The 14,469-nt window shown below is 44.0% G+C and overlaps 1 protein-coding gene across 3 annotated transcripts in view; it reads right to left on the bottom strand.

Annotated features, from left to right (window-relative positions):
• Positions 1-786: 786 nt before the first annotated feature.
• SUGP1 (SURP and G-patch domain containing 1) overlaps positions 787-14,469 on the bottom strand; it is an 83,980-nt gene continuing 70,297 nt past the window's right edge. For all 3 annotated transcript variants that reach the window (XM_078772081.1, XM_068106594.2, XM_068106595.2), the window contains 2 exons: positions 5,353-5,482; positions 787-1,703 (listed from right to left, as the gene is read on the bottom strand). In XM_078772081.1, coding sequence (XP_078628207.1) covers positions 1,677-1,703; positions 5,353-5,482 — 157 coding nt within the window. In that variant the 3' untranslated portion in view covers positions 787-1,676. The remainder of the gene's footprint in view (positions 1,704-5,352; positions 5,483-14,469) is intronic.

Below are 14,469 nucleotides of genomic sequence, written 5' to 3'. Positions count from 1 at the left end.
GCTGTCCAGTGAAGTGAAGCCTCTTCGGAACAAGCGAGCACGGGGAGGGGCGGGGCAAGTGAGCACGGGGAGGGGAGGGGCGGGGCAAGCGAGCAAGGCGAGAAGGGCGGGGTCAGTGCTGACAGGATCCTGATAATGGTGCCAGCTCTTGAGGATGGCTTTCTTGGGGCGGTTTTGTGACGAGTGTATGACGAATAAGGGATTGAAAAGGAAACAGCCATAGGAGGGGGAAGGGTGTTACCAGTTGCCCGTGGTGCGGGGAGGGTGCTTTCGCGTCGGTGCTGCATTAACATGCGCGACGCAGACCGTCATGTCTGCAGTCGACATTCTTCTTTTTTTCTCCCCCTTTTTTCTGGTCCCATTTTGATCACTCGCCTGGCACCGCCACAGCTTTGTGATTTTCCTTCGACTTTCATGCCTCCAACAATCAGTCAGTCGTAAGCGGTCACTCAATAACCTGATAAAGCAAAGCTCGCAAAAAGGACGGAAGTAATGAAAACGTCCATTTCAATTTGAAGATTCTTCCGCAACTATAATCATAAAACTTGCAATTCTTCCGGCTTCACAAAGAGCTGTGCCAAAAGACCAACGGACCAGGCAAGCTCTTTTGGAACCCTGATCATTCTGAAAACCGTACATTTCGACACTGCACCAGAACCTCACATTTGAGGGCCTTTTCAAGTATTTGATCTCGATTTAGTTAATTCTACTTAAACTCTATAAACCTTTCTCGTAAAGTCTCCACAAGCCAGATTATTCTTGAATGAGCTTTCCACTCGAGCACGATTGGATCCTCGCCATGATTTTAATGATTCATTCGTGTGGTAGAAGTGAATCAGAATAAAATGAAAATTAAGGAGCACAAGATTCTAAACGGAGTGGGGATAGAGACGGCAAAAATGCAAATGGCATCTTCTGTCATAAAGCCGACAAGCTGGGACCAACAATTCACTTTTATAGCCACATCTGGTGCAATTTAAATGCTCTAATGGCGGCGAGGTGCTCTTTTTGAAATTGTTTGATTGATATATGTAGTTTTTTTAATTCCGAGGGTCCACAATAAAAATTGGTATTGGCGTCAAAGCCGGTGATCAATTGCAAATTAATAGTAGGATACATTCATGGTCTGCTTCACCCAAGAGGAGACGACATCTATGAAAATTTGACACCCCATTACAAATCCAACACAAATTCAATAAAGATGCCTCCACTCCATTCGTAATGTTCCAAGAGCCAATCATTCCTTCCTCCAGCACTAATGCACTAACTTTGATTAAACTGTTTGGACATTCATTTATTTAGCACCATGTCAAAATAATGGTCAGACATCATGACAATATCTAAACTATCATAACTGGTTAACTATCACAGAGATCAAACGGCAGACACAATATACTTTTAGTGAAACAGTCTAACCAGGAGGAGAACACATCATCCTTGCAACTTTCACAATGCATAAAAGTCAAAATCAACTGATTCTCAGCTGTCGACCCCCAACTCGTTTTCGAGCAAAGAAAATATATCATTTGTGGCAACAATATTTGTCATTAAACTGCAGCTAGGTAATAACGTGCGAATAATTCAAGCTGCGTTCTGTGAAAGTTGTTGCAAGTCATGGCATCAGCATGGAAAACATGATGACGAAGAACATGCAGCTCCACATCGGAAGTAGCTTCTCAGTAGTACGGCCTCCTTGGATTATTCTGCGGACATCAAAACGGTCAAACTCACTCTATGTAGTATAATAACCGCCCAAATTAACATTTTTGCAAACTTCCAACAATAAAATGCAATAATAGAAAATGAAAATGCATTTGCATATACAGTACTGTATTCATTTGTGAACATATTGCCCTTAAAGTTTCCATTTCTGACATAAACAAAATCAGGCCGTGTCAAGGAAAAGTTAAATGTTAAAGAAAAAAAACGTGTTTGTGCTGCCGAAGCAATTACTAATTGCTACAATCCTGGTCAGGTCACCATTACGACTCAGAAAGTCAGGGCAGGAATTTGTAATTTGGTCATTGTGCTGGCAATATTGAAGAGAGTGAGGGAGTTCGCCTCCTCTTCACGAAGGACACTGTGGGATCTTTAACATCCACAAACAAATGCTGGCAGACAGAAATTTAACATTATACGTGGAAAAATTGAAAAAGATTACAACAAAATGAAAAATAAATAATTTATAATTCTTTATCTTACATTCAGCGATCATGTATGTAGGTGTATGTATGTGTATGTATGTATGTAGCCAAAATAGTTCACCCTGATGGAATGTGTGCTCGGCCAGAAATGGATGGGAAGCAGAAGCTATATAATAATTTAATTTGAAACTAATTAAATGCAGCTATCACAGAAAATGGTTATATGAGCTGAAAGAAAAGAACAGTACTTCAGAAAGTGTCCAATAAACTACACTTATAATCATGACAACAACAATGAGGCAATATGACAAAGGCAGTTTATCCATACATCTATCTATAATTCCAGTAATCTCTGTATGTCTGTGTGTATGTCTGTGACCGCTGTTTCTCGACAACCACGGGTCCGATATACTTTAAACTTGCCAGGTATATTGCTGGGGACCTGAGGATGTGCCTTTTCAAGGTTTCATATTAATCGGAGAAGTAGTTACCGAGCTATGTCCAAAAAACGATTCAACCAATCAGAGAGCAGCGAGCTATCACGTGTGCCGAACGTGCCGAACAGACTCTGCCTCGGACGGCACATTTGAGAGCGTATTCATTTATTTCACGTTGGCAAACTATGTTGGCGTTAAACTATGTTTTAAAACTAATTAAAACTAATTTGCGATTCATCGTAACTGCGATATGCGACCTTCTGGACAGTCAAATGAGGACGTCACTTCCGGACTTACGGATAGTCATAGTGACGACGTACTGATGCTGAACGTGGCGAGCAGACGCTGTAAGGTACGATCGATTGTAGTACACGTTTATAATAACTCTGCCGATACAGGCCCGATTAACTGCAGCGCCATCCGAGCTGCGGCGTCGGGACGATACATTCATTGTACGGTCACATCACGCACTTACGGGCACGCCCATGGGCCCATGGGCACGCCCATGCATGCATGGGCGAAGACATTTTTTTTTTTTTTTTTGGCAAGGAACGGGCACCCACGTACGGGCACGTCCTAGTTTAAGTAAACATTCCCAACTTTGTGTGCTGCTTGTAATCATCTAACGTATGTGGGCAATGGTTCAGGAAGTTGAATGGTGTTGGAATGTTACTGGGAGGTGCTGCGCAAGATTTAAACCCTCTTGTTACATGATCTGAAGAGGGTAACAATAAAATAAAACAAACCCTGGGATGATGCTGGGGTTCAGGATAACTGACAGGTATATCAAATGTTTCCATTTGTTTCGGAACAAAAATGTTTATCAGAACCAATCGGTACATTTATCAAGGTTTATTTGAAAATACAAGTGTGTTTAATAATATAACGCTGTTTCCATATAATACAAGATGAGAAGCAAAGGAGCCGAGAAATGCGTTATCATTTAATGTTGTAATATCACTGAGATTTTTGTTCATTTGATTTTGATTTATACAGATTTGAATCTTTCTTATAATACGTTTTGATTTAAAAGATGAACTAGAATGTTTGCTTTATGTTTCACTATGACATTAATAAATATATTTATTTTTGTGGGACTAAAAAATAGCCTTTTGTATACTGAATCGAGGCTCGTGAAAGAGCTAACATTTATTTCACAAACAAATCAACCAGACAAACAAAATATACAAAAAGAGGGAGCGGAAGACAAGATGGGGAGAGAAGGGGAAGCACACAACCACAACATTTGAGAGCAGGGAGAAGTGTGGGAGGGAGAGGGCTTGGGGGCAGGAGGCGTGGGAGGGGGGGGGGGGGGGGGGAGAGGTATAAAACACAAGGGGACCGAAATTAGCGGGGGTAGAAAAGATCAAGGTTTTGGATGGGGAAGGATAAGAGATGGTGGTGAACAGCTGTTTTAAAGACCTGGAGGGTGGAGTGGGATTGAAGAGAGTGAGGGAGTTTGTTCCAGAGGCGGGAGAAAAAAGGAATGAAGGAGTGAAGGTGAGCAGAAAGTCTTGATTTTGGCAGTTTAACTATAAGAGGGTTGCAGGCAGATCTTGTGCGACCTGTAGGAATATTTGGGGGACAGAGCCCAGAGAGGGCTGGGGGGGCAAGGCCAGAGAGGAGTCGGTAGAAGACGGAAAGACCACCAACCTGCCTGCGGTGAGTGAGTGAAAGGCCCTTGGAGTTAGCTTCATCGCGGGAGATTCCAATGATTCTGAACGCTTTGGTTTCAACAGCGTGAAGACGGGCTAGGTGTGAGGCAGGAGCACCAGACCAGAGGGGAGAGCAGTATTCCATAGAGCTGCGGATGAAAGTCTTGTATGTGGTGAGGAGCTCAGGTGTGCCAAGGAATGACTTCGCACGACGGAGGATGCCCAGTCGGCGACTGGCTTTGGAGGCCAGATTTGAAATGTGGTTTTCCCAGGAAAGATCATGGCAAATAGTGAGACCCAAAAGCTTGAGTGACAGAACTTCTTGGAGAGGATTATTCAGAAAGTGGATGGGAGGGTTTTCCAGTCGGTCTTTTCGGAGAGACATCGTAAGAGTGTGAGATTTATCAGGATTGAAAAACATGTTCCATTTGTTTGCCCAGTCTGTGATTTTGTCCAGGTCTGCAGAGAGTGAGGAGGCTGCAGACTGCCGATCTGAGGGATGAGGAATGGAGCGACAGAGAGTAGAGTCGTCAGCAAAGAGATAGAGAGGATTTTCAAGAGAGTCAGAGAGATCATTGATGAAGACCAGAAAAAGCACAGGGCCCAGAACACTACCTTGGGGAACTCCAGCCTGAACAGGAAGAGGAGATGAGAGAAACCCATAAGCCTTACTGAGAGAAGCCTTACTAATTTAGTTTACCATTTTTATATGCACAAAGAAATGGTGGAATGTTCTGATGGTTTTTTTTTTACAACACAAATTAAAAGGTAAGAAAACAAAGAGAATACTATTCTTTAAAAAGCAGAGGAAAAGCACGCTGCAAATGGATGTTATCGTAAGCTATTAAAGATGCAGCAGCAAGAAAAGTGATAGATGAGAAAAAAAACCCAGGGGCGGAATGCCAATATAAGAAGCGGCTTCACAATATAAGACGCAGAATGCCAATATAAGAAGGAGAATCACAACAGAAGAAGCAGAATCACACCAGAAGAAGCAGAATCATAATAGAAGAAGCATAATCACAGTATCAGAAGCATAAAGGCAATAAAAGAAGCAGAATAAGCAGAAGAGAATATCATGGAAATCGTTTGAATAAAGCGAATCATTTCATGTACCAGTGGGTTAGGCCGGAACCTGTATGCAAGCATCATGCGCTTCCTGAATGCATCATACTCATCATCCTCCTTGGACAGTTCATCAGGGCGATCAATTCCAAAACCTGCACCATCAACGGCCTGCGTCCCTCTGAGGGAAATGGGGAGCAAAAGAAAGATGTACCATTAAGAGGTGATATTTTACCCTTTTCTCAATATAACTCCCATGGCCCCTCTTCCAATTCCTCTTTGGTCTCCAGAGACAATAATATATTTATCTAGTAATGCATTTCTTATTGATTAAACACTTTAAACATTCAATATCAAAACATAGTAACAAAAACAAAACTAGAAAGGCACTCAGTAGAGAGCATACATCCGCTAGGCGGCTAGGCTGAACAGTTTATGTTTTGTAGCCCATTGATCGGCTTGTACTTCAACTTGTCAAACTCTCTCAACAGTGAAGAATCACTTAAATAATTTTGTGAGATATAACTGTTTGTATTAGATATTCTGCTCACAGAGCAAACAATCAGAAAGACAAGTAGAACAACATTCAAAGTACACCACCCCCATGCCAAAAAAAAAAAAAAAAGAACATGTCCTCCAGCGCAAACATTAACGGGGCATCCTAGGTGCCCAGCGGTGCCGCTATGCAGCAGATGGAGACGGAATTGGGAGGGAGTATGTACAATAATTGATCGATTAATTGCATAATTAAAATGAATAAATAATGATGGTAAAATAATTAATTTCTTAATCAATTCGCCCATAGTGTACCAAAACCACCACTGTTCGTTTCGTCAGAATCTGTACCGTTTTGAAAATTAAGTAATTAATCGGGAAATTAAATAATCAATCCATTAATCAATAAATCAAAAAATACTCTTTACAGCCAAATCACTTGGTCACTGTCATGGCCAAATAACAGCTTCCTAGTTCAAAAGGTGCCTGAGATATTTCCCAGATGAGAAAGAAAATAAATAAGTACTTAATAAATCAATAATAATTAAGTAATTAATCAATTGATTGATTCATCCAAAAATAAACAAGCGTTACGCCTAGGTCCCCCATCGGTGAAGTGATGCGAGTTGATAAAGTGGAAGACGCAAGGCGGCCATCTTGGATTTTGACGGGGCGACCCAATTTTCAATAGTGTTCTCCCTTATGCATAGATACACCCACACACCAGATTACAAGTTAGTAGTTCGTTTATTTTTCAAGATATTTCGCTCACAAGGTTCAGACATATATATGGTGGCGGCCATCTTGGATTTTGACGTGGCGACCCAATTTTCAATAGGGTTCTTCCTTATGCCTAGATACACCCACACACCAGATTAGAAGTTGGTACTTCGCTTATTTTTCAAGATATTCCGCTCACAACGTTCAGATACATGGCGTCAGACATACATGGCGGCGGCCATCTTGGATTTTGACGTGGGTTGCACCCACACACCAAATTCGAATGCAGTCCTTCGCTTACGCATGCACGGACACGGACGGAGGGGAAAACGATAGTCCCCCTTTCGCTCCGCGGTGCGACGGGGGACAAAAATACCATTTTACCAAAGTAATTTTTCACTATTGTGCCCAAATTTCAGCTTCCTAGCTCAAAGGATGGCTTTTATTAGCTGCTGTGTGTGTGTGGTTCATTGACGACAAAGATTTATGTTCAATCCAAAATGGGTGCTGAACCACGTGACTGATGACATCATCAATTTAATTCTCCCATACAATTTTTGTGGAGATAATGTTCAAGAAATTTCAAACTGATCAGATCAAACATTCTACTTGTCTAATTTTTCCGCCGCAATGACATCATCATGAATACATGTTTTCCCCATGGGGAGTACTTGTCAATGAGCCATGTTTCAATTATTTCCATGGAGCTGTTTCGGAGATATAGAGGTGCAAGGTTTTTCAGTTTTTCCAAGACGGCACCCATACCAAGTGACATATGACATCATAATTTTCATTAAAAATTTTTACAGGAAGAGGCGCTCTTATAGTGAAAATTTCTTGACAATCGGACAAACGGTTGCAGAGAAAAGCATACTCATGTTCTGTGAGGTCAAATAAACACACAGACAAGACAGACGGAGAGAAACAAATGGACGCAAATACAATACCCTCTCCTTGGCGAGGGTAAATATGTCGTGCATAGCATGATACTTGCGAAATCCCTAAAATAAGGTGTTGACCTTTAGCCTATGTTGACCTTTGGCCGATGTTGACCTTTTGGTCTATATTGACCTTTTGGCTTATGTTGACCTCAAGAATAATTGGCGATTGAATTGAGTGACTTGATATGGAAGTCCTGTTCAAATTTCAAGTCAATCGGATGAAAATTGATGATTATATAAATTTGACAAAGTTGGCCGATGTTGACATTTCAACCTCAAAATCAATAGGCTTCTTGCTTACGAAGAACTCTACCATTTTGTGAGGTTTCATGAAGATCGGTTCAAAATTGTGACCTGTAGGCAATTGACATGCAGAAAAACAGACAGATAGACAGACGGCATAACACACATGACCAACCAAAATACTTGAAAGATCTTCAATTTTCGCAGGTACCAAACAGAGTGAAAACTGAGTACTCCCTTTTGGCACGCATCATGCAACATACGAGGCAATCATCCCCAGTTTGATAAAGTTTGGCTGTCCCCTCTTGGGCTGGCTCCCTCCCCTATCTCACACCTTTCACCATCTTGATGTAAAGGAGACCAAGGTCTTGAAAAGTCATTGGAATCTCCCGTGATGAAGTCGAATGTCTGGGCCTGTCACTCCCGTATCACAAACAGCTCGGTGGTCTCTGTTTTTCACCGCCTTCTCGGGTCTTGCACTCTCTGCCCTCTCCCAGGTTGCTCCAGAGTGCACACATTCTTCGAGCAACCCACTGCTGGTGACAATCCCAAAATCCAGGCTCACTATTAACCACCACTCATTTGTTCATCTTTTCATTCATTGGTGGAACCAACTTAATCTTTTCAATCTCATTCTCCCCTTTAGGGCTTCAAAATGGTTGTTCTCCTCCAACTCATTCATGCCACCTCCAATCCATATTACGATTCTTGACCCTTATTACCTCTCCCAAAGCCCACTTCTTCCTTTTCGGGTTGTTGTATTTCTACCCTCTCCCTCCAACACCTGTAATTTTTTTCCACTGCTGTTCCATCCCTGGTTTCCTCTTCGTTTTCTTTCAGCCCCTTTCTGCAGGGCTCACACAGCCCACCATCAACCCCCTTCTGGCGAAACTACCGAAATCCAGGACCATTGCTCACTTCCACTCATTTGTTCCTCCTTTTTCCCCACTTGTCGAATCAACTTCCACATCCTCTTCAATCGCATTCTTCCCTCCAGGTATTTAATACAGCTGTTCACCACCTAGACTAGAGTGAGTGATAGGTTGATGATGGTGAAAATGATGATTGGAAAGCTCTTGGTGAACGTCATCTCGGGATATGCTTCGCAGGTTGGTCGAAGTGATGAAGAGAAGGGCAAGTTCTGGTGTGCGATAGAGAAGCTGATGGAAAACGTGAAAGATGAGGAAGTTGTTGTGGTGGGACGAGACCTGAATGGACATGTGGGAAGGAGTATGGATGGTTTTGAGGGAGTTCATGGGGGTTACGGATATGGTGTGAGAAATGGAGAAGGTGAAAGGATTTTGGAGTTTGCTGATGGAGCTGATTTGTTTATTTGTAATATAGTCCGTGGGCTGAGTAGGGTTTACATGCACCCCCCCCACAACTTAACTTCCCGGGTATGTTCATGTACCCCCCACCCTAGGGGTTAGGAAAAACCATGTTAACAGAAAAAAAACTCATTCCCAAGGTACCTCCCACGCATATTTTGATGTTACCCCCCCTGTGTCAGTGATTTCCGAAAATTAGGGGTAGGCGAAATTGAAATGGCCATAACGTTTTGCCTCGTCATCCTATGGTTGCATATGACCCCTCAAAATGTTTGTCCTGGGACACTCTTTACAATGATATGTGTTATATGCAAATGAGGTCACTAATGAGGTCACCAGAGGTCAAACTATGAGGGAATGAGTTTTTTTTCTGTTAACATGGTTTTTCCTAACCCCTAGGGTGGGGGGTACATGGACATACCCGGGAAGTTAAGTTGTGGGGGGGGGTGTATGTAAACCCTACTCAGCCCACGGACTAATACTCAGTTCCAGAAAGAGGATAATAAGCTTGTTACATACACGTCAGGTGGGTCGACGACAACCGTTGACTACCTGATGGTGCGTAGGCGAGATAGGGGGCACCTCCGGGACACAAAGGTGATCCCGGGGGAGGAGGCTGTTTCACAGCACCACTTGGTTGTCTGCGACATAAGGGTGAAAGGTGCGAGGAGAGCTCGGCGGGTGAAGTACCAACCGAGAATGAAGGTGTGGAGGTTGAAAGAGGTGACAGTAAGGGAGGCATTAAAAGAGAGGCTGAGTAGGGTAGAGGATGATGTGGTTGAGCTTGAAAGTGGTTGGATGTCAATGAAAGCTAGTCTGTTGGGAGCCGTTGGTGAGGTATGTGGATGGACAAAAGGACCACCGAGGCACTCGGAAACATGGTGGTGGGATGATGAAGTTGGAAAGAGGATTGACGAGAAGAGGAAGAAGTTCAAGGAGTGGCAGAAGGCGAAGGGTACGGGAGCAGAAACAGCAGAGCATGAAAGTTATAAGGCAGCCAGGAAGGCTGCAAAGAAAGAGGTAGCAAAGGTGCAGGAGGCATGTAGGAAAATGTTTGGAGAACGCTTGGATTCAGAAGAGGGTCAGAAAGCAGTATTCAGGATTGCAAAGCACATAGCGAAAGAGAGGTGTGATGTGATGGGGGTGAGTTGCTTGAAGGATGAAGTGGGACAAATCGTTGTCGACCCAGATGGAATTAAAGGAAGATGGAAAAGATATATGGAAATGCTGTTGAATACAGAGAATGAATGGGATGGCAACATAGAGAGTAACCCAGTTTTAGGACCGGCAGAGAAGATAACTGAGAAGGAAGTTGAGGAAGCGATAAAAGCAATGAAGAGTGGAAAAGCGGGAGGGCCGACGGGAGTTGTGGGAGATATGTTGAAGGCAGCAGGAAGTTGGGGTGTGAAGAGAATGACAGAGATCTGTAATCTGGTGGTGAAAGAAGGCCGCATTCCAGTGGATTGGGAACTGAGTACCCTCGTCCCTCTATACAAGGGGAAAGGTGACCTTCTGGAGTGTGGCTCGTACCGAGCGATAAAGTTATTGGAGCATGGAATGAAGGTATTGGAAAGGGTGTTGGAGAGGAGGATAAGGAAGAAAGTGAAGATCGACGAAATGCAGTTTGGATTTATGCCAGGAAGAGGAACGACAGACGCGCTTTTCATTGTGAGGCAGTTGCAGGAGAAGTACATGGAGAAGAGGAAGAAGTTGTTTTTTGGGTTTGTTGATCTGGAGAAAGCATTCGATAGGGTTCCACGCAAAGTATTGACATGGGCATTGAGGAAGTTAGGAGTGGAGGAATGGTTGATCAGAGTAGTGATGGCAATGTACAAAAGAGCGCACACAGCTGTAAGGACGAAGGACGGGAACAGTGGTGAGTTTGAGGTGAAGGTGGGAGTGCATCAGGGGTCGGTACTAAGTCCACTACTATTTGTAGCTGTGATGGAGGTGCTGGCTCAGAACGTAAAGGAGGGTTTACCGTGGGAGTTGTTGTATGCAGATGATCTGGTGTTGATTGCGGAAAGTATGGATGGACTGAAGGAAAAGATGAACAAGTGGAAGGAATGTATGGAGACAAAAGGTCTGAAGGTGAATATCGGAAAGACGAAGGTGATGGCAAGTGGTAAAGCATGTGGTGAGGTGGAAAGAACTGGGAAGTGGCCGTGTGCTGTGTGCAGGAAGGGTGTCGGAGTGAACTCCATTCAATGTACAATGTGCGCTGAGTGGATTCATCAAAAATGTAGTGGTCTGAGAGGGTCATTTACCAGTGTGGCAGCTACATTCAAATGTAAGGTGTGCACAGAGGGAGCTGCAGATGGAGGAAATGTTGAGTTGGATCTTGGAGACGGCGTGAAGCTGGAAGGTGTGAAAACATTTTGCTACCTTGGAGACATGCTGAATGGAGAAGGTGGATCAGACTCGGCAACGGTTGCTCGAGTGAGATGTGCATGGAAGAAGTTTCGGGAACTGAGTGGTGTGCTGATGAGGAGGAGAGTGTCGCTGAAGCTGAAGGGAAAGATGTATGCTGCATGTGTGAGAAGTGTTATGATTTATGGGAGCGAGACATGGGTAATGAACGTAGAGCAGCAACGAAGGCTGGAAAGGGTGGAAATGCGAATGGTTCGATGGATGTGCGGAGTATCGGTGAGAGAGAGGAAGACAAATGATGAATTGCGAAAGATGATGGGAATATTGCCTGTGATTGATGCTGTGAAGAGGAACAGGTTGAGATGGTTTGGTCATGTGTTGAGGAAGGATGAAAGTGACTGGTTGAGAAGAGTGATGGAAATTAATGTAAAAGGAAGTAGAGGACGGGGAAGACCGAGAAAGACTTGGCTAAAGATGGTGGAAGAAGAAATGCGGGCAAGGGGGTTAAACAAGGAGAGATGCAGAAAATATGGCAAAATGGAGAAGATTGTCATGGGGACCGCAAGGCTAACCCCCGCTCATTCATTGCTGAACCCGGGCGTGGGTCTCCACGCTAGCAGGGAAAATGGCCTTAAAATGCATGTTTTTGTTGTTGTTGTTCACCACCATCTCAGATCATCCCCAATTCAAAATCTTAATCTTCTCGACCCTAGATAACCACACCCAAATGCCTCCCTCCTTCCAATTTTCCAATATTCTCTCAGAGTTTCCTTCTGTACCCAACTTGTACATCCCACATGTGTATTTTGTATCCTGTTTTTTGTCTGTTACATCTTGATCCGTTCGGTGTATTATCTCTTCTACGAGCCACGACAATGTATACCAAAAAAATGCACAGAGCTCAACGTGGGTCATGAGCATCCTGTTTCGTCGAAAACGTTCAGAAAGGAACTTCACAGGGCAGGATACCATGGCCGAGTTTCGATGCTCAAAGCGCTCATAACACCTGTAAACATCTGTTTGCGGGTCCAATGGTGCAAAGAGCATTGGTAATGGACTGCCGAGCAGTGGAAGAATGTGACATGGTCTGATGAGTCATGAATGGACGTGTGCACATGTAGCGACAGACCAGGGAGCTCTAAAGCCCCGTGTGCCTGGTTCCAACAGTAAAAGGTTTTGGCGATTCCATAATGGTGTGGGGCATGTTTTCCTGGCATAGCCTGGGTCCACTCATTCCATTAGATGCCATGGTTGATGCAGTATGCTACGTTACCGTCTTGAGTGATCATCTGTGTCCCACGATACAGCATTTCATCCCTACTGGAAGGGGTGTCTTTCAGGATGACAATGTTCAAGTCCACAGGTCACGTGTTGTCATTGGGTGGGCTGAGAAGCATGAACACCAAGTTACCCATCTTCCATGGCCCCAATCGCTGGACCTAAATCCCATAGCATAGGGCATTTGTGGGACTGTCTGGAGAGGCATCTAGGACAGTGGCTCCTGCCTCCATCAAACTGATATGGATTGGAGGACTTCCTTGTGGAAGAATGCATCACAATCCTGCAGATCAGTTCCAGACCCTTGTTGAGTCCACGCCACATCATATGCATGCCATCCGAGATGTACGTGGTGGTCCAACACTCTACTAAGGGTCATTCTGTTGGCATTTCCATTTTTTTTCCACTACCTATACATTACATCATTGTGCCAACTGCCTCATTGGTGACGTGCAGAAAGGAGTACACAAATGAATATAATAAATAAATAATAAATACATTTTGGTTTTTCTCCTCATTTTCCTGACATAAGGGGCGAGGTCACATCACAAACCAAAAATAAAATATGTATATGTGTCGATGTATAGATGCCAAAAATATAGATTTTTGTAAATTGGAAGAAAAAAAAAATTAGAGGTGGAGGGAGTTTTGGTGAGCAAACACGGTTGAATGGTGAGGAATTCAAAAACATAAACAGCATATTCATCTTTTGACGAGACCCTCTCACAAACGTCACAATCATGACACAACTATACAATCATCATCCATACTTCTGCGACCTATCTTTCTTGCCAATATCCCTGTATCCCTTTATCCCCAACATTTATATGTACCGATCTAATTCAAATTTAAATCTATCCTCTGTTTCTGCTGTCATTACCCTTCCAGGGAGACCTTTCCATGCATTAACCACTCTCCAACTGAAGAACCCTGCTTTATTACCGTCCTAACTCTCCTCTTCCTCAACCTCAGCCGACGGCCCCTGGTCTTGTCACTGTCCCAACTGCTGAAATAAATAAATAATAATAAATAAATAAATAAAATAACGTGATTTATATATACACCCTTCTTAAACATCGACAACAACGCCGCTTGTAATCCCCTCCTTTTTAATGTATAAAGTCGTGTCTCCTTCAATCGCTCCTCATAGCTTAGTCGCACTAGGCCCGGAATTAACCTCGTCACCCGATATTGAACCTTCTCAACACTGAACCCACTTCTACACTGAACCCTCTTCTACGCTGAACCCTCTTCTACGCTGAACCCTCTTCTACGCTGAACCTCTTCTACGCTGAACCATCTTCTACGCTGAACCATCTTCTACGCTGAACCCTCTCCACGCTGAACCCTCTCCAGGCTGAACCCTCTCCACGCTGAACCCCCTCCACGCTGAACCCTCTCCACGCTGAACCCTCTCCACGCTGAACCCTCTCCACGCTGAACCCTCTCCACGCTGAACCCTCTCCACGCTGAACCCTCTCCACGCTGAACCCTCTCCACGCTGAACCCTCTCCACGCTGAACCCTCTCCACGCTGAACCCTCTCCACGCTGAACCCTCTCCACGCTGAACCCTCTCCACGCTGAACCCTCTCCACGCTGAACCCTCTCCACGCTGAACCCTCTCCACGCTGAACCCTCTCCACGCTTAACCCTTTCCAAGCTGAACCCTCTCCAAGCTGAACCCTCTCTATGCTGAACCCTCTCTATGCTGAACCCTCTCTATGCTCAACCCTCTCTATGCTGAACCCTCTCTATGCTGAACCCTCTCGATGCTGAATCCTCTCTACATTGA

Source organism: Myxine glutinosa, chromosome 2, assembly GCF_964187855.1.
Source record: "Myxine glutinosa chromosome 2, kmMyxGlut1.1, whole genome shotgun sequence".
In the NCBI taxonomy this organism is placed as follows: domain Eukaryota; kingdom Metazoa; phylum Chordata; class Myxini; order Myxiniformes; family Myxinidae; genus Myxine; species Myxine glutinosa.
Note: the sequence above shows the minus strand (reverse complement) of the source record. Positions and strands in the feature narration are given on the sequence as shown.